The following is a 17,660-nucleotide window of genomic DNA, read 5'->3' as shown; positions in this document are numbered from 1 at the left end:
AAGCATAGGTTATTTTCTGTGTTGGATGTCTTTAAGCATGGGTTATATTCTGTGTTTTATGTCTTTAAGCATGGGTTATTTTCTGTGTTTTATGTCTTTAAGCATGCATGGCTTATATTCTGTGTTTTATGTCTTTAAGCATGGGTTATTTTCTGTGTTTTATGTCTTTAAGCATGAGTTATTTTCTGTGTTTTATGTATTTAGGCATGGGTTATTTTCTGTGTTTTATGTCTTTAAGCATGGGTTATATTCTGTGTTTTATGTCTTTAAGCATGGGTTATATTCTGTGTTTTATGTCTTTAAGCATGGGTTATATTCTGTGTTTTATGTCTTTAAGCATGGGTTATTTTCTGTGTTTTATGTCTTTAAGCATGGGTTATTTTCTGTGTTTTATGTCTTTAAGCATGGGTTATATTCTGTGTTTTATGTCTTTAAGCATGGGTTATTTTCTGTGTTTTATGTCTTTAAGCATGGGTTATTTTCTGTGTTTTATGTCTTTAAGCATGGGTTATATTCTGTGTTTTATGTCTTTAAGCATGGGTTATATTCTGTGTTTTATGTCTTTAAGCATGGGTTATTTTCTGTGTTTTATGTATTTAAACATGGGATATTTTCTGTGTTTTATGTCTTTAAGCATGGGTTATATTCTGTGTTTTATGTCTTTAAGCATGGGTAATTTTCTGTGTTTTATGTATCTAAACATGGGTTATTTTCTGTGTTTTATGTCTTTAAGCATGGGTTATTTTCTGTGTTTTATGTCTTTAAGCATGGGTTATTTTCTGTGTTTTATGTCTTTAAGCATGGGTTATATTCTGTGTTTTATGTCTTTAAGCATGGGTTATTTTCTGTGTTTTATGTCTTTAAGCATGGGTTATTTTCCCTGCTGTTAGTGATATTTATGTCTATTCAGCAGAGCTAAACCATTCCAATGTGTGAGGTTCAGCTCACAATTTTTAAACGTCCAGGCAATGAATGAACCTTTCTACATTTGCCTCAGCATTTAGGCTAGAAATGACTGTATAATGAATGCAGGTAGAGGACAGACTGTCCCTCTGGTTGATTAGGCAAACTGGCACTTGTCAACACTGTCTGCTGTTGGTGGTCTCCATTACACTGTCAGGCTGAACCATAACACCCTCGATTTGCTGACTGTCCAAAAACATCAACTACTATAAACCACACAGAGCCAACAGTGCCATACATTTCTCCCTGATTTTCACAGAGGTAATGAATATGAATCTCTGAGTCCTAACAGTGTAGCACCCCACTAAGAGCCCATTAAAGAGTAGTGAGCTATAGAGACAGCCATGCTGCAGATAAATGGTCTCGTTTTCTGGAGGATGTGAGCAGGAGATAAACAACAGCAGTGATAGATGGCGAGTCAATGTGATGGAAAATCTGGTGTCCGTGACAATCAGTCTGATCTCTCAGGCAGAAAATGAACAAAGTGTCTGGGCTCCACCAACTATGTAAATCCTGTTGTGTAGCGGTAGAAAGAGTCTACGACACTTCTATGTGTGTTTCTACTACTGTATCTCACGTGGTGTGTGGAAGCATGCATATTATGCAGACTTATAGGTGTGTGTGTGTGTGTGTGTGTGTGTGTGTGTGTGTGTGTGTGTGTGTGTGTGTGTGTGCGTGTGTGCGTGTGCGCGTGTGCGTGCGTGCGTGCGTGTCTGATTGATGCACCTCCTTTCTCTTGCCTGTCCGTATGTGGGTGTTAGTGTGTACATATTGGATGTCCAGGGGTCATTGATAGAACTGCTTTCAAGCAGGAGTTGGAGATCTCTGCAGACGGCTGGTTGCCTTCAGGAAAGAATGGAGCTCATGTTAATATTTATTACAGAATAGCTTTTAGGGCTTGCTTCCATTGTTTGACTGTTGTTTCTCAATAGTTTCAACTCCCAATAGGCTCAATGATTTGCAACACAAAGCTTCAAACAATGTCATAGTTACATAAGCAAATATGGTAATCAGCTAGTAGAAATGTGCACCGTGTGTTTTTTCCTTGTCGTGTGCTTTAGCCAAGCAGTGAACATGTAATACATATTTGTGCATCTGAGATTCAGCATGTCTGGATGTCCATGTAGTCTGCTGGGATGTCATTGGCAGTATGGCATAGATAGAGGACATGTTGTTGTGCCAGCAGGGAGAGGTTACAGATGGTGAACATTACATAATTGCAGTCCTCTAAGGGTAATTGAAGACGCTGTGGACCAGAGTGTGTATTCAGTCTGAGTGCTGGGTGTGTTTAGTTGTGACTCCGCTCTACAGTGGTTTGGGTTGTTGTTGGTTGTTTCCTCTGTATCACTGATTGTAGGTCTTTCTCTACGTTATGATGTTTTTTTAGTTTATCACAAATAAGTGTAAGGATCGTAAGGCCAGGACTGGACGGTTTGTGCTCTCTCTTTCTCCCCCCTCTCTTTTCTCTCCCTCTTTCTCTGTCCCTCTCCCCTCCATCTGTCCCCCTCCATTTCTCCCCTCCCTCTCCACCTCCGAGGGTTCTCTGGGTCACCATCTCGATGACCAACACCCCCTGAGAGTATTTACTCATTCCTGACCTTTACTCCCGTTCTCATGACAGACACAAACCGAGCCTCCATGTCCCGTCTCCAAATGAGAAGCTTCTATGCACATCTCCCACAAATGACACCTTTGATGTCTGCTCTAACCATAGCGTTTCTCCCACATTCATTCCTGAGAGTCGAAGGCAATTAGTCTCTTATCCTCCTCCTCCTCCTTTCCTTCTTCCTCTCCCTCTGATGTCTCACAGAAACCTCTCTCACTTGTCTCTCACTCTCTTGAAATCGTCTCATAATTTTTTTGAATTCAGATCAACTGCGTCACCTTCCCGCTGCCCAGTGTGACGCCAGATCAGCCAGAGCAGCAGCTACTGAAGCCCAATGAGTGGAGCTACTGTGACTACTTCTGGGTAAGATAGCGCCTGACATCTCTAAACCACTATCCAGCTCATAGAATAAGATCCCTACTTCCTATGTTTATAGGAATCTCAGCCCTGTTACATATGACTTTGAATCCAATAGGGTAGATTTTGTCTGTCATATTAACGCCAACTCATGTGTCTACAAACATAATTGTAACAGAAGCCTCTTTTCACTGAACTGTGATTTGGATGGTTGTTCTTGTTCCACTGAGTCATGTTCTCAGTGGCTGTCTGTATTTCTGTGGCATAATGTGCTCCACTCAGCCAAAGCTCAAGCCCATTGTGTGAAAGGAATCTGTCATCTCTGGTTCACGTGGGGCTACCACATCACTCCCTGTCGTATCCACATCCTGTTACACATAGTGGGATGTGCTGCTCCTTGTTCAACCCTTAGACACACACACACACACACTCATAACTCACACGCAAATGACGAACACACCCACATGTGCATACACTACTTGACACATACATTTGTAGTTCTCTGACTCATACACTCATCCACACTCATCCACACACACACACACTCCCCAACCACCCCTCACCACTCACACACACTCAATGTAAACAATGTAATTTTCTCCATGAAATGAAGTCTGTGGCTGTATTGGTCTGTGTGTGTGATTGATCCTCTCCCTCAGATTGACAAGAAGGACCCCCAGGGGACCCCCTCTGTGGGCGGCTTTGAGGTTCTGCTGCAGAAACAGCTCAAGGGCAAACAGATGCAGAAAGAGATGGCTGAGTTCGTCCGGGAGAGGTAACACAACATAGTCAGCTTGGAAGGGGTCAGTGGTACTGTGTATTTTGTGTGTTGGGAAATGTTATTGATTCTCTTCATCGTATCTTTTTTGATCGTAATCTAATTTGGACTGTTTGTCGTGTCTTATCAGGGTGAAACAGGGTTCTCTTCTCATTATCATTATGTTTTGTAGAGCATGGGTTATTTTGTCCTTGACAACCTGGCTCCACTCTATAGTATCTATTCATAAATTTACATTGTATTTATTTAGCAGACGCTCTTCTCCAGAGCGACTTGCAGGTGCTCAAGGGCACATCGACAGATTTTTCACCTAGTCGACTGTCACGACTTCCGCCGAAGTCGGTCCCTCTCCTTGTTTGTGCGGTGTTCGGCGGTCGACGTCACCGACCTTCTAGCCATCACTGATCCATTTTTCATTTTCCATTGGTTTTGTCTTGTCTTCCTTCACACCTGGTTTCAATCCCATCAATTACATGTTGTGTATTTAACCCTCTGTTTTCCCTCTGGTCCTTGTCGGAGATTGTTTGATTGTATGTTTGTGTAATTATGTGTTGGTGCGCGACGGGTGTGGTACCCACTTTTTATTATTTTGTCATTTTGGTTTTGGAGTTTTGTGAAGCACTGATTAAACGACTCCGTTTATACACGACTCCGTTTTAAACGACTCCGTTTACGCACCCATTACATCGACTTAGGGACTGGCCCAACACTCTTGACCGCCAGGCTAGCTGCCGCCCCAGGTATATCATCCCCATGCACATTTGAATTCAGATAAATGTGTTGTACCGTACTAGGTTTATAACGTTAAGTTGTAGACGTACATAAAGTAGACATCCTAAACATATGCTTTCATAGGCTTCAGCATAGCAAGAGGCCCCATTTTGCGCCCACAACAAAAGTTCCCATTGACTCAATAGACGAGAATTAAGTGGACTTTCACTTTTTCCCCTGACTGTATTGACACAATTCATTTAAAGGCCCCATTCTCCAACATTCCAATTCAGGGCTGACCTTTCTTCATTGGTTCAGTGAGACAGCTGACCTGATGTCAGATTCTGGCCATATCCATTTCTTTGGAATGGCCTTCGTGACCTCCCGTAGAGGACAGGTTTACTCAGATGTGGATGGGTAATGGGTATTTGTGGGATAATTGAATGTCACAGAAATATGGCTGGCCTTTCTGAGTCGCCCTCAGGGTGGCCATGAGTAAATAGCCTCACATCATTCCCATCTCTGGCCTTTCCACAGGAAAGTGCATTAACTCATATCCAGGCTGTTGTTACAGGATATTGTTTGATATCTTCTCAGCACAGAATAATAGGCTTCTGCCTTTGAACATCATAGTGGCCACAGTGCTGTATGTCTTTGGGTGTCGGTGATATACTGGAGGACAGTGTCTCCATGCCCCAATGCTCCTCTAAAACTCTGTCAGCTTTAAAAAAAAGATATCCTCTATTGGTCTTCCCTGGAGTCCCATACTTTAGAGCCCCATGGCTGTCTTTGTCTGTTGCAGGATAAAGATTGAAGATGAATACTCTAAGAACCTCTCCAAGCTCTCCCAGAGCCCCTTGGCTGCTCAGGAGGAAGGGTGAGTGAGTTAACAGAATAGATTTCTATTCGTTCTATATTCTTCACCATATACCTGTTTGCTACTTGGGTGTTTTCCCATCCATTCTATCCAGTTTGGTTGATGTCTCTTGTTTGATCCCATTCCAGAACCCTTGGGGAAGCTTGGGCCCAGCTGAAGAGGAGTTGTCATGACGAGGCTGAAGTCCACCTCAAGTTCTCCAACAAGGTAGCCTACTGTCTTGCTAGAAGATACTGTGGATGTTATAGATTGCATGTACTGTAACAAGACCAAGAAAACTCTAAAATCTCCATGTGAACTGACGGAAGTGGACAACATCCATGCTTCACTCATACCTTCAATAACATTATAAGATGTATTTTCTATGAGCTATGGAGCCCTTAGAGAAGGCTTAGTTGGCAGTCAGTTTCTTTATGTGTTCCTTTGGTCAATCCAAGGTCTCTATGACCACGTCCTGGGGTGTTTGTTTACCTCACTCTGGTCTGACATGGGCAAAGAAAAAAGAGGGGGAGGGGCTTACAGCAACAATTACCAGTGAAGAAAAAAGTCTACTGGGTCTTAAGAATGCTTCAAATAAAGCAGAAGTAGCCTTGAAGCTTTACATGGCCTCCATTGTCTGACTAATTAGTGGTGTCTTCTGATGAGCCCCAGGCTGCGGACATGCAGCACGCCATGATCCCCTCTCCTCTGAGCTCGGAGACACCACGGCTGATGGGATGGGGTTAGGTAACGTGTGGAAGAGTGAGAAATCATATAGTGGCCTAAGTGCACTTTTCATGACTATTTGTATCCATGCTTTATGCAGCTAGGTCACATATATCCTGTATAGGCCTACCAGGACTCTAAATCAGTGTATTTATATAGTAGTTAGATAGACAGGTACAATGTAGTCACAGTGTAGTTACACATGATTACATATCAAATATAACTGTAATAACTGTACCTCTTCAGCTCCAGTGTGAGGTGGAGAAGCCCCTGCTGACCTACAGAGACAACTTCAAGAAGGAGTTGAAGAAGTACGATCACCACATCATAGACCTCAGGAAGCAGCTGGCCAGCCGCTATGCAGGCGTGGAGAAGGTATGGACCATTCTAAACCAAAGCATCCTATAACCCTTGTCCTACAATTCACGTTTTCCCAGAGAAGCTTTAAATGATCCAAAATTTATGTCAGAAAAAGTGGTTTAGGGATGATCTGACTACACCACAGCATTATTCTGTTGGACTATTGAAACCATTCAACGTATTATAAGATGAACTGTTTTTTTGCTCAGGAAAAACCTGTTGCTTTTTGTTCCCTATCTTTCTCCCCATGGTAATCATATAGACTAGATTAATCAATCGATTGACTTCATACAATCATAACGTCCTGTTCGTTTTATTTTAGTTGGCATCCATTAAACACAGGAGATTTTGTGGGTTTACGGTTCGTGCCTGCCAAGTGCTGTGTTTAAATTTCCAACAGTGTTACATCATGACATTGGAGAATTTCCTCAACAGACGAGATGAAGGAAGATGCTGTGATGTGAAATAAGAATAGATTATGGGATGAGGCCGGGATTTGAGTGGGGAAATAGGTAGCTGACATGAAAGGGCTGCAATGACTGTGGTAATAGCTGTAGGTTCAGTAGATCTGAGGATTAGCATGAAATTACTCATATTGTTTCTGTATTCACACTGCTGCTTGGGGTGCGGTAGGCCCGTAAAGCCCTGGCAGACCGGCAGAAAGATCTGGAGGTGAAGACCCAGCAGCTGGACATCAAGCACATGAACAAACACGAGGAAGACATCAAGAAGGCCCGGCGGAAATCCACACAAGCAGGTCAGGGGTTAAACACACATTGCATCATATGTAGAGCAGGCGCATGTCAAAGTTCCATGAAACACCACCATAGCGGTGCCGATTCTACCCCCAAAGAGGAGAGAACATGCACCCAAAGCATGCTGCATTCTCAGGTGTGCTTTTTATTAACTTACCACAGTGTACTTCTAAAGGCGACAAATTGCCTCTCTCCTTTCAAATCTGAGCCGTTCAATTCACCCACAGCTGTGTTTCTTGATAAATCAGCCCTGTATCGCTGAGCAGCGGCTTTTATGTTGCGTAAGCCCCTTTTGAGGCCACTCTTGCATTGCACGCAAATTGCCTACCCTTGTGATGTTGTGCTGCCATTGTGTAAAGTTGTGGTGGTGTTTTCATCAGCAGCAAGAGGCGTAGCCGACAGAGTGAGAACTCTGTTGAGGGAAGCACCCCCTGGCACAACACCATAAAACATTGCAAAAGAGAGCCAGTAGTATTTCAACATGGAAATAAGTTTAATGATCTATTTTTGTGGTGGGATAATAAGTCGGCTGGGAGAGGACCATTACCCACGATCCCCAGGGCTAATCTTTTGGTCGCAGTGAACAAGGGTATCAATGGAGGACTTGTCCCATCCGGACCAGCCAGGCATCCCAAACAGTCAGATCTGGCAACATGGATCACATGGCCGGGCCTGTTGTGTAAATGGAGCAGATACAGGGGTGCGGACAGTGCAGATATGTTTCACACGCTCAGGGTTCAGACTTGGGGTGGATTCCCAGACTGTGTTGCCTGAGAAGACTATGTTTTCCCCGGCAGGAGGTAGAGGGGGTGAGGTGGGGCTTTGCTGCAGTCAGATAGGGAATGTGGGGGCGTTCAGTCAGACATGGATGGGGTTTGTTAGCTCAGACAGGAGGCCGACAACACTTAAGCTCACTGCCAACAGCAGCCTATAGTAATGTAATGATACCAAGCAATTAGCTTAGTTAAAATATTGAGCAATGTCTCTTCATTTATACTTAAAACCATCTGTTATTGCAAGTATATTTTCCAGTGTTTTGTGTTGTACTGTGGATCTCAAAAACATTGCATTATCATGTGCTTAGGAGACAAACACGTCTTGCTTTGCATTTATATTTGAATGTGGAATCATAGTGAATATGCTTAATTCAGATAACATGAGGTACAATGCCTGGAGCTCCCATTACTCTGTATTCCAGATAGTATGATGGAACAAATAGTTCTAGTGCCAAGATCGTGATTGCTTTTTCCGTACATATCTATGCACACACTTTAGAGGAAAAAGCCAGCATGAAAAAATACATAAATAAAAGCCGGCATCTTGTTCATCCTCTCTCCCACTCAGATCATTAGTCTCAGTTCACAGCTCTAATCAATAGATCCCGTTAGGCACGCTTTAGATGACGTCTGCCTTGTGTCTTTCACTTTTTACAGGGGAAAATGTCATTACAAACCCTGGCCTCATTTCCATATAGATTGAGATGTGCTATTACTGGAGAGGTCGGATTGTAAAATAACTTCCTCTGTAGTTTTGTTTTAGGTTGTTTATTACACCCTTTCTACAATAGGTTTTTGTAATATATGTCTAATAGATTGAACTGAAATGTAGAAGAACGTTTCTAGGTCACATTTGCTTTGCACTTTTCTTCAACCCTATTGAACCAAGCTTTTATAGACTTAGCATCGGAGGTTAGCATCGGAGGTTAGCATCGGAGGTTAGCATCGGAGGTTAGCATCGGAGGTTAGCCTCTGCATTGCGTTGCATCGATAGAGATGTCCCACACTGCAACAGGCATGGTTACTGAGTGCCCTTTGCTGGAGACATAGGGACTGAGTTCATGCACACCTTTCCTCATGCACAAGCTAATTTAGGGCCTACATTTAATGTAGTAAATACTTCAAGCCGGTAGTCCTTCATCTTTAACTACCTCTATTTAACTGCACAGGTATACCAGCAACTTAATGTTGATTTGTTGAGTATTACCTCCTTGTCAAATACACTGTGTTGAATGACCACTGAATCTGTTCTCTACAGGTGATGACCTCATGCACAATGTGGACCTGTACAACCGGGCCCAGTCCAAGTGGTTTGAGGAGATGGTCACCACAAGCCTGGTAATACAATTGAACTAACTCTTCATAGTCTCATTGTTGATAACAAACAATAAAAGCTGATCATGTTCATCGTTATCTTTGTTTTGACAGTGAGGTTGATTCCTTGTCTATGTATTTCCCTCTGTTCTTCAGGAGCTGGAGAGACTTGAGGTTGAGAGGGTGGAGATGATACGACAACATTTACGCCAGTACACAACGCTGCGACATGAAACTGACATGTTCAACCAAAGTGTGAGCCATGTGTCCATTTCACTTACAGTACAAGTGGCGGTTCCCTTGAGTCAGCCTGACAGAACATGTGGCTGTTTGCTGGAGTCAAACAACCAATCTGTCAGTCATGACAACCTGGACTCAAGGGTAGAATATGGTCACCGTAACAGACCTAGACGTAACATAGTAAAAGTACATCTGGGACACCCCAATTAGCATGATATGTTACATTTCCTATGGTATGTGTTAATTTGTAGATGTCCATCATTCATTTCGTATGATATGTTACGAATTACAATTTGTATAATATGTGATGAATTGCAATTTGTACAATATGTTACAAATTTGCCAAACGTATGATGTGTTAAGAATGATAAATTATAATGTTAGCTAGGTGGCTAGGGGTTAGGGGTTAAAGTTGGGTTAAGGTTAGTTTTAGGAGTTAGTTTAAGGGTTAGATTAGGGTTAGGGGAAGGTTTAGCTTACATGCTACGTCAGGGGTCTCCAACCTTTTCTGACATGAGAGCTACTTCTTAAAAATGAAACTTGTCACGAGCTACTCATTTTTTTCTAGCTTTAAAATAGTTACATTCTTCTCTTCTCCTCTCCCCTCCAACTCTTCCCTGGGATCTTAGTGTACAGGAGAAAGTAGTGCATTATATTTTCTGTCAATATACCTGTTTAAAAAAATGGTCAATAAACAAATCTAGGGTGGGCTCTATAAAACCCAAATTGTTTTATATTTTCCCACTTTCAAAACGACACTTGTTCATAGAGAAACAACGACATTGGGTGTTCTGAGTCCATGCCAATGCTTAAATCACAACACAATAACTTTTTTTTTTTGGTCTGGAAGAAAACTAACACATTTAGATTTTTGAGTATAATTCCCTTTTAATTGTGCATCTGGCCCTTTAATTGTGCATCTAGAGAGTGAGCAATGGTTCTGTACTACTGATGCTTATTTAATGGTAAAGTTTGCAAATAATAGACACAAATGATATACTTACTCATGATACAGTACTTCTGCCAGGTAAGAAATTAATTGGCAGATATCGTGTTAGGTTTGGCTTTTTATGCGAATAGTGGGTAACCAATGGTGGGATAATGGCAATGTTGCGTTGATTAGATTGTAGCTGGGAGCTTGCGGTCTCTGATACTTGTGAGATATGTCAGTTTGCGGTGGAACGTGAAAAATGCATGTACTTTCAGAATTGTTGGCGAGCTACTCATAGGTGGGCTGTGAGATCGATCTGTTGGAGACCCCTGTGCTAAGTCGTTTCAAAGTATCTAAAAAGTAGTAAGTAGTTGCTAATGAGCTAAAATGCTAATGTTGTCTGTGATGAGAATCGAGTACGCACACTTTGGAATGCTAGACGTTCGCGTTATACCCGTAACCCCTGTCTTATGTAACCATGCCAAACGTAACATATCATACTAATTTGAGTGTCCCGTATTTACATTTACTATGCTACGTCTAGTCTGTAAGACCAGACTGACCATGGTCAGCCTAGTTAATTGATGAGCAGTTTGAACTGTTATGTTAAAGAATGAAATATACAACATAGGTTGCACTTTGTGTGATGATTACCTTCTGTAGAGCATAGCGCTACAGTAAAACAGAATGGTCATCAGTGAAATAGGGCATTTGGAGTGTGGTGTATGTTGATTTTTTAAAGCAGATCCTTTTAGTAAACAATTCTAGATCAAGTATCCCAATACAAAGGATTTGTGCAATGTACTCAGATCAACGTTTTGGCAAGCATGTTTGTTGTGAAAATGCTGGCCAAACAGTTAAAAGGATTTCACTGCCTCCAAACTAGATCACCATACCTCTGTCATCCCTTCACCAGCTGTTATCACCCCCTGCTGGCTGCTTCACTGGGCCATACTTGAACAGGGAGAATGAACCCAGATGCTCTCCTCATTTAGGAGGTGCAAACACCTGCAGATCTAATGAGACGTTTAGGGTCCTGTACCAAGGGTAGTGCCACTTTGGGTGACGGTGAAGGCCAATTACAGGTGGCACACACTACTGATCAGCTTAATAAGGAGGTTGTCCTTTAGAGGGCCACTATAACAAGCTCAGCTGATACCTGCTGGCACACTTCTTTGCCTCCAGTTGTATTAGCAAAAGGCAGCTTGATGTGTCTCTAGAAACAGTACGCTTAACCCTGTCCACTATGGATAGAAGTGTCTGTCTCTCCCCTCATTGTACTGTGTTCTAAATGAGCATCTATGAGTTCTCTAAGCATTTACATTGTCTATGAGATGTGTCAGTGTTGGCTTCATGTGTGATGAAGGTCCATATGTGTGTGTGTGTTGGTTGGCAGACGGTGGAGCCAGTGGATCAGCTGCTTCAGAGTGTGGACCCAGCCAAAGACCGAGAGCTGTGGGTGCAGGAGCACAAGACCGGGGAGCTCCGCCCTGTGGACATGGACATATAGTCAACTACACTGATGTACCTCAAGCAGCCAGGGGCAACACCTCCACCTCCATACTGTCAGAATCCCAGGCCTCTCACAGAACATTCCAACTACAGCTACAGGTGCAGGTGCATGTATGTTCAGGATAAGGTGAGGCCTGTACATTCTGTCTATGATGACATCAGAATAGCACAATGTTATCACAGTGATAACTGGAGAAAAGGTAGCATTCCCAATGCAGTGCTTTTGAACCGACAATGGAAAAACAAGAGACAGATCAATAGTCCAGATACCAGCATGTTACAGTAATACAATGTTTGATGGTTTTACTCTGTATAATGAATGCCACTAAACAAGCTTAAACAATCATTTTGTTTTTTATCTGTTGTAAAATTAGAAGTTTACACTATTAAGAAGGATACATTTTTATGTATTTGAGGAATAGATTGGATGCATTGTAAAACCTTAGAATTTTGGCATATAAACTGAACAACTAATTATTAACATTTCACTTTATTTTAGATACTGGAATATGAAACATTATGTGATATCCTAGATTAAATATGATATATTTTCATATTTACGCCCATTCATTTTACCTGTCAAGATATGCATGTTTTGGGAAAATATCTTACATTTACTGTATATGGTTAAGTGCATATTTGTGAAATATGATGGCTGTCTTGGCACTGTAGTACAATGTACATGGGATGTGTTTCCAGAAAGTATATACTCCAAGTTACTGCACTCAATGAACAGGGGTGAATCAACTCATTAAGGTTTGTTATGCACATGAATTTATGTACAACAACCTCTCTCAAAGTTGAATAGGGTAAGATGGATTGTGAAACAGCATGTTGGTCACAAGTCACCTCGTGTGGCAGATTGGAACATAGGCCTGAGTCTATTTTGGATCAGTGGTGAGACGATGACGACGATCCATGTTACAATGAACACCTTTTAGTGCCTCAAGGTTATAAACAGTACCTGGAATGTTCTTGATATATTCTATTCTGCATCGGTGTATATTTGTAGATACAAGCTAGATGTATTTTGCTGTTAACTGTTTAAGTGGCCTTGCACTTTCGGTCAACTAAATGTTTGTACCTTGTTGTTTGTCAATGAATTATAACAGGATAATAGTCAACAGATTCTAAAATCATTCATTTATTTTGCACGGGCCCTTTGTGAGTCAACCATTGCTTAGAGCTGGGAATTGCTATGTTGCATTTATCCTAAACACACTTTGTGTATCCAAGAGGAGTGCCCAGTTGGACTCTCCAAGTCACATTTTAATGACTCGCAAAGATCATCAGAAAAAGTGGTCAGTGTTACTTGCACTGGAACCTGTACTCGTCCATACATTTCATACAGTATGCTATTAACAGATACTAGCATAGCCTTTAGCCAACATATCCACCTAAACAAGTGTACATAATATAAAATACTGCATGTTTGTCTGTCTGTCTGTCAGTCTGTATTTTGCCTCTGTTAGTTATTCTGGAAGTGTAACAAAGCAGGGATTTATTGTGTTTATGGACCATCTCCTCAAACTATCATTCCTTTCATATTCTAATGTGGATAATACATTCACTATGCCAAGACATGCATACAGAGAAAACATCTATTCACTATATACATGCCTTATCCACATTGTTTCTAGGTGAGAAAATATGAAAATACCACTGAAATGATTTGCATTATTCTATCCCAAACGAATACAGATTGAAATGTTGTACTTATTGTATAAGTTATCCTGCTACAGTATGTGTCAATGTTATATGTGTTATGGTAAAGTTCTTACATTAGAAGTTAATGTACTTAACTTCACCAGTCATTTTGTAGTAATGTTAATGTTGATTTAATTGCCTTTTGTTAACTGATTTCCATTTCTCCTGTACATCAATTCAAATGTTTCCAATCTTTAAAGAAATGTCAAATCATTGGTGACCTTTGTCCAGACAATATACTGTAGAATGCTGTGTCTACAATAAATTGTTTCCTTTGAAATACGATTTGACAAGACTTAAAAGGGTTTTGTTTCATTATCATATACTGGCTTACATACTGTTTGGCTTACTTCAAGTTCTGGGACATGTTTAAATGAATTGGATTCATCCCAATAAGCAGATGAAATTTAGGCTATTGCCTCCGGCTTTTACAGTCAATCCCCTCCTCCCTCTGACTGTCTGTGGATTGGCCAGGGAGATCCAGGGAGATAGGCCAGGTGGGGGAATATTGACATGAAACCCGGCCATGCATTACTGGGAGCCAAATCAGGCTTTAGAGAGAGAACGAGTCAAGCCCTGTGTTTCTGACCTTACAGCTTGGACAAGTTCAGTGCCAAGATGACATATGATTGGAGTTAAAGCACATGTTCTGTAATTCATTATTTGACGTGTGTAATGTATGGAGCGGGTCCTAAGTCTAGATCATCTTTAATATTGCAGATAGATTGTGGTTTTCTATCAATGTAATTGTTTGCTTCATATCCAATATATATTTTTTTCTTCTTTATTATTTTCCCCTAACCCTACCACCCCTCCCCTAATTGGAGTAAACTAATGGACAACAATACTTAGATACACGCTTATTGAAGGGAAATAAAAATGCAAACAAGAAAGAAGTCTCATTCCCTCAGGACCAGGCAGACAATTTGTGAAAGCACATCTCTATTGCTCTTTTTAGAATGCATTGAATCATTCAACAAAAATGGAATATTACATATCACATTTACTCATTTTCTCTACTTAAATCACTTTAAAAACATAGCTACCTGAAGTGACCAATCTGCATGTTCACTCAAAGCAGTATATATATTTATGTTTTAAAACGTTTTTTAGAACCCCTTTATAATGTCATTTTTCACAGCGTTTTTTATTATATAGTTTCTAGCAGTCTCTGACAGCATCAACAAAATGTCAACAATATTCAAGAAAAATACTCCTTTTCCTTTGTTCTACCAGTTGAATACTGTACATTGTATGAGGTTTCAGTCCTGCTAAGCACATTATCAGACACATTCTATAGATATGATTACCTTAATAAGAAACCTCTGGCAGGATGTTTGTAAACTGACCTTCACATACTAATAGGATTGATAGTAAGACAGGGAGTGTTAACTTCAGCCTAATTCCCTTCATAAGGAGCTCCCCACTCGGCACAGATGTCAATTCTATGTTGGTTCGACGTAATTTCATTGAAATATCATGGAAACAACATTGATTCAACCAGTGTGTGCCCAGTGGGTCCTTTCCTGGCTTTCTCTTTATTAAACTAATGAATGCAGGTGAACACAGCAGCAGGCAACAGAATCTTGGAAACCATTATTTCATTAGGAAATAGAAAAGAACACCCATAATTCTAGAGCGCGGAACAGTTATTTGAGTGTGAAGAAAAGTCCAGGTGGCTCATAGACAAACAGGTCATCCACCACAATGTGCGGTACTTCAATGTGTATGCCAATGTTGTCTAGCGCACAAAGAGCCCAAGTCTGGCAGGAGAGTTGGGTTTGTAAACAGTAAAGCTTTGAACAGTCTTATAGAATTCAAAAGAATGATTTTTTTGGAAAGCTATTGTTTCTTCTCCTTCAGTTTGTCCTTGATTTTCTGGGGCTCATCATACTGAATCAACCGTAGGATGTCCTTGTTGTCCATCACTCCTTGAATGAATTCCCTCTCTGCAATCTTGTCTGGAAAGGAAACAGAAAATGTCATGACTGAATCAACATTATTATTGTTGTTTATTTAATGTGTCTAATTGTGCAAAACTCATAAGTCACTCATGCCAGAAGTTCTCATCGTATCACATTTAGAAGATTCTTCACAATCAAAATTACCATCTTCTTTCTTTCCAAAAAAGTCCCAGACTTTGTCTGCTCTCTTATCAGGTGTGTTCTCATCTTCAGGCAGGTCATTTTGGTCTTCCTCAGGGATCATGTTAAATATTGACTGTAAAGCAATCAAACAATAAGGAAAAACATGTAACTTTCAAATGTAGATTAAATACTGAATTCAGCACATGTACTATAATAGCACAGTTCATGAAATGCAGACTACATAAAGATTGTTCTCCCATCATATTTTTACGGGATGACTGAATACATAGAATATTAAACAATTCACCTAATCATTTCACAAATGTATGAAATAATATATGTTCTGCTTTTAATTTGATTCATCTTGTTGCACTTTTTGGTTGTAACTAAGATCTTTGTTTATGTCCATTTTGTGTACTGAGTGGTTCAGTAATTACCACCACCACCACTGTCCCTTCACACTAGAGGCAGAGAAATAGTTTGTTTTTGTACCTTAACAATCTCTTGGATCTCATTTTTGCTGATGGTTCCGTTTCCATCCACGTCGTAGAGGGCGAAGGCCCACTCTAGCTTCTGCAGGGTCTTGCCTCCGGAGGTAAGGTGCAGGGCCACAATGTACTCCTTAAAGTCCAGTTGACCATCTGCGTTGGTATCAAAGCTCCTAAAGACATGCCTTGCGTACTCAGTAGGGTCTGCATTAGGGAAGAAGCTGGCATAGATGCCCTCAAATTGCTCCTTGGTGATCCTGCCTGTGGGGCATTCCTTGAGGAAGGACTGGTACCAGACACACAGCTCGGCCTCGTTGTACTTAGTATTGGACTTCAGGTCCTCCAGAAGTTCCTTGGACAGTGCCCCACTCTTAGAATTCCCCATGCTGCAAAGAAACACTATGGTGAATGGATAATATTGTTATTTTTCTTGTTTTGCGTGTACTACGTCTCTCACCTGACTTGGAGGAAACCTCCTGTTGGCTTCTTCCTGACTTGGTCTGACTCTCCTTCTCACCCTGACCACTTCACAATGTACTGAACAGGATTATGGTCATCGCTACTTAAATACCAGACAAGCTGTCTTGAAGATAAAGAGGATAACTACGTCATACGAGGTTGACATATTTTCTAGGGTCCAATGAGGTAGTAGTGTCTGCATCATACAGGCACAATGACATCAAGCTTTGCATAATACAGGTTGATACAGTTTAAGATTAGCCAAGGATTAGATTGAGCTTTCTGTATGTAATATGTCCATTGTTGCCAAAATAACGATGTTACATGATTTCCATTGAAAAATACTGATACTACCATCCTATTTCACCTATTGTAGTTGACACTACAGTGATGTTCACTGACTTAATTTTTATTTTACCTTTATTTAACTAGGCAAGTCAGTTAAGAACAAATTCTTATTTTCAATGACGGCCTAGGAACAGTGGGTTAACTGCCTTGTTCAGGGGCAGAACGACAGATTTTTACCTTGTCAGCTCGGGGATTCAATCTTGCAACCTTTTGGTTACTAGTCCAACGCTCTAACCACTAGGCTACCTGCCAGCTACCTGGCTTGTGGTCAACAAGATATGTGAATGAGCAGGGTGAAAGGTGTGCAAGTTTCAGCCCACCTGTAGAGCAGGGTATTCGTGTCTGTGAAGCAGCTCGGGGCTGTCCCTGTAGCTAGCATAGGGAGATGAGATGAATAGTCTCTCCATTGTAACAGTCTCATGGCAGATTACTGGGCCATCTGCTGTTTTAGTAATTGGACCTGAATGAATTCAAGAATTGAGCTGAGTAAGTGCTGTGCTGTGAGAGTGATGGCTTTACTCTGACAGCTCTGTCACAGCATCATACACTCCTCTACTAGAACTGGCTAATGCTCAGCATAATTAGAAAAGTTGGCTAATTTAGATTAAATTCCTGAAAATGATTAATGTTTCCACAGAGTCTTTGCCAATATTGACACCCATATTAGATGACCCTGCTCAGACCAT

General features: G+C 41.1%; 2 protein-coding genes across 5 annotated transcripts in view; one reads left to right on the top strand and one right to left on the bottom strand.

Moving 5' to 3' along the window:
• Nucleotides 1–13,877, top strand: part of LOC139531434 (growth arrest-specific protein 7-like) — a 34,788-nt gene extending 20,911 nt beyond the window's left edge. For all 3 annotated transcript variants that reach the window (XM_071327920.1, XM_071328083.1, XM_071328003.1), the window contains 9 exons: nucleotides 2,834–2,932; nucleotides 3,586–3,701; nucleotides 5,218–5,292; nucleotides 5,421–5,499; nucleotides 6,244–6,372; nucleotides 6,991–7,114; nucleotides 9,147–9,226; nucleotides 9,359–9,457; nucleotides 11,770–13,877. In XM_071327920.1, coding sequence (XP_071184021.1) covers nucleotides 2,834–2,932; nucleotides 3,586–3,701; nucleotides 5,218–5,292; nucleotides 5,421–5,499; nucleotides 6,244–6,372; nucleotides 6,991–7,114; nucleotides 9,147–9,226; nucleotides 9,359–9,457; nucleotides 11,770–11,883 — 915 coding nt within the window. In that variant the 3' untranslated portion in view covers nucleotides 11,884–13,877. The remainder of the gene's footprint in view (nucleotides 1–2,833; nucleotides 2,933–3,585; nucleotides 3,702–5,217; nucleotides 5,293–5,420; nucleotides 5,500–6,243; nucleotides 6,373–6,990; nucleotides 7,115–9,146; nucleotides 9,227–9,358; nucleotides 9,458–11,769) is intronic.
• Nucleotides 13,043–16,682, bottom strand: LOC139531585 (recoverin-like). Of its 2 annotated transcripts, none has more exons than XM_071328199.1 (4): nucleotides 16,625–16,682; nucleotides 16,172–16,566; nucleotides 15,701–15,812; nucleotides 13,043–15,553 (listed from the first exon to the last, which is right to left on the bottom strand). In XM_071328199.1, exons 2-4 carry the CDS (start codon nucleotides 16,550–16,552, stop codon nucleotides 15,435–15,437), a joined length of 612 nt encoding a protein of 203 aa, XP_071184300.1. In that variant the 5' UTR covers nucleotides 16,553–16,566; nucleotides 16,625–16,682; the 3' UTR covers nucleotides 13,043–15,434. The 2 variants fall into 2 exon arrangements, with proteins under 2 accessions (XP_071184300.1, XP_071184389.1); XM_071328288.1 differs by having other exon boundaries at nucleotides 16,172–16,553; nucleotides 16,625–16,680.
• Nucleotides 16,683–17,660: the final 978 nt, after the last annotated feature.

The sequence above is a fragment of the Salvelinus alpinus genome, chromosome 1, assembly GCF_045679555.1.
Source record: "Salvelinus alpinus chromosome 1, SLU_Salpinus.1, whole genome shotgun sequence".
NCBI classification, from domain to species: Eukaryota; Metazoa; Chordata; class Actinopteri; order Salmoniformes; family Salmonidae; genus Salvelinus; species Salvelinus alpinus.
The sequence above is the reverse complement of the archived record's forward strand: the minus strand, read 5'-3'. Positions and strand labels throughout refer to the sequence as shown.

Coding starts and splice junctions, on each gene's coding strand:
- LOC139531585 (XM_071328199.1), bottom strand. CDS start 16,552: ATGGGGAATTCTAAGAGTGGGGCACTGTCCAAGGAACTTCTGGAGGAC. Junction 15,813..16,171: donor AGATCCAAGAGATTGTTAAG/GTACAAAAACAA, acceptor ATTGCTTTACAG/TCAATATTTAACATGATCCC. Junction 15,554..15,700: donor TTTTGGAAAGAAAGAAGATG/GTAATTTTGATT, acceptor TTTCCTTTCCAG/ACAAGATTGCAGAGAGGGAA.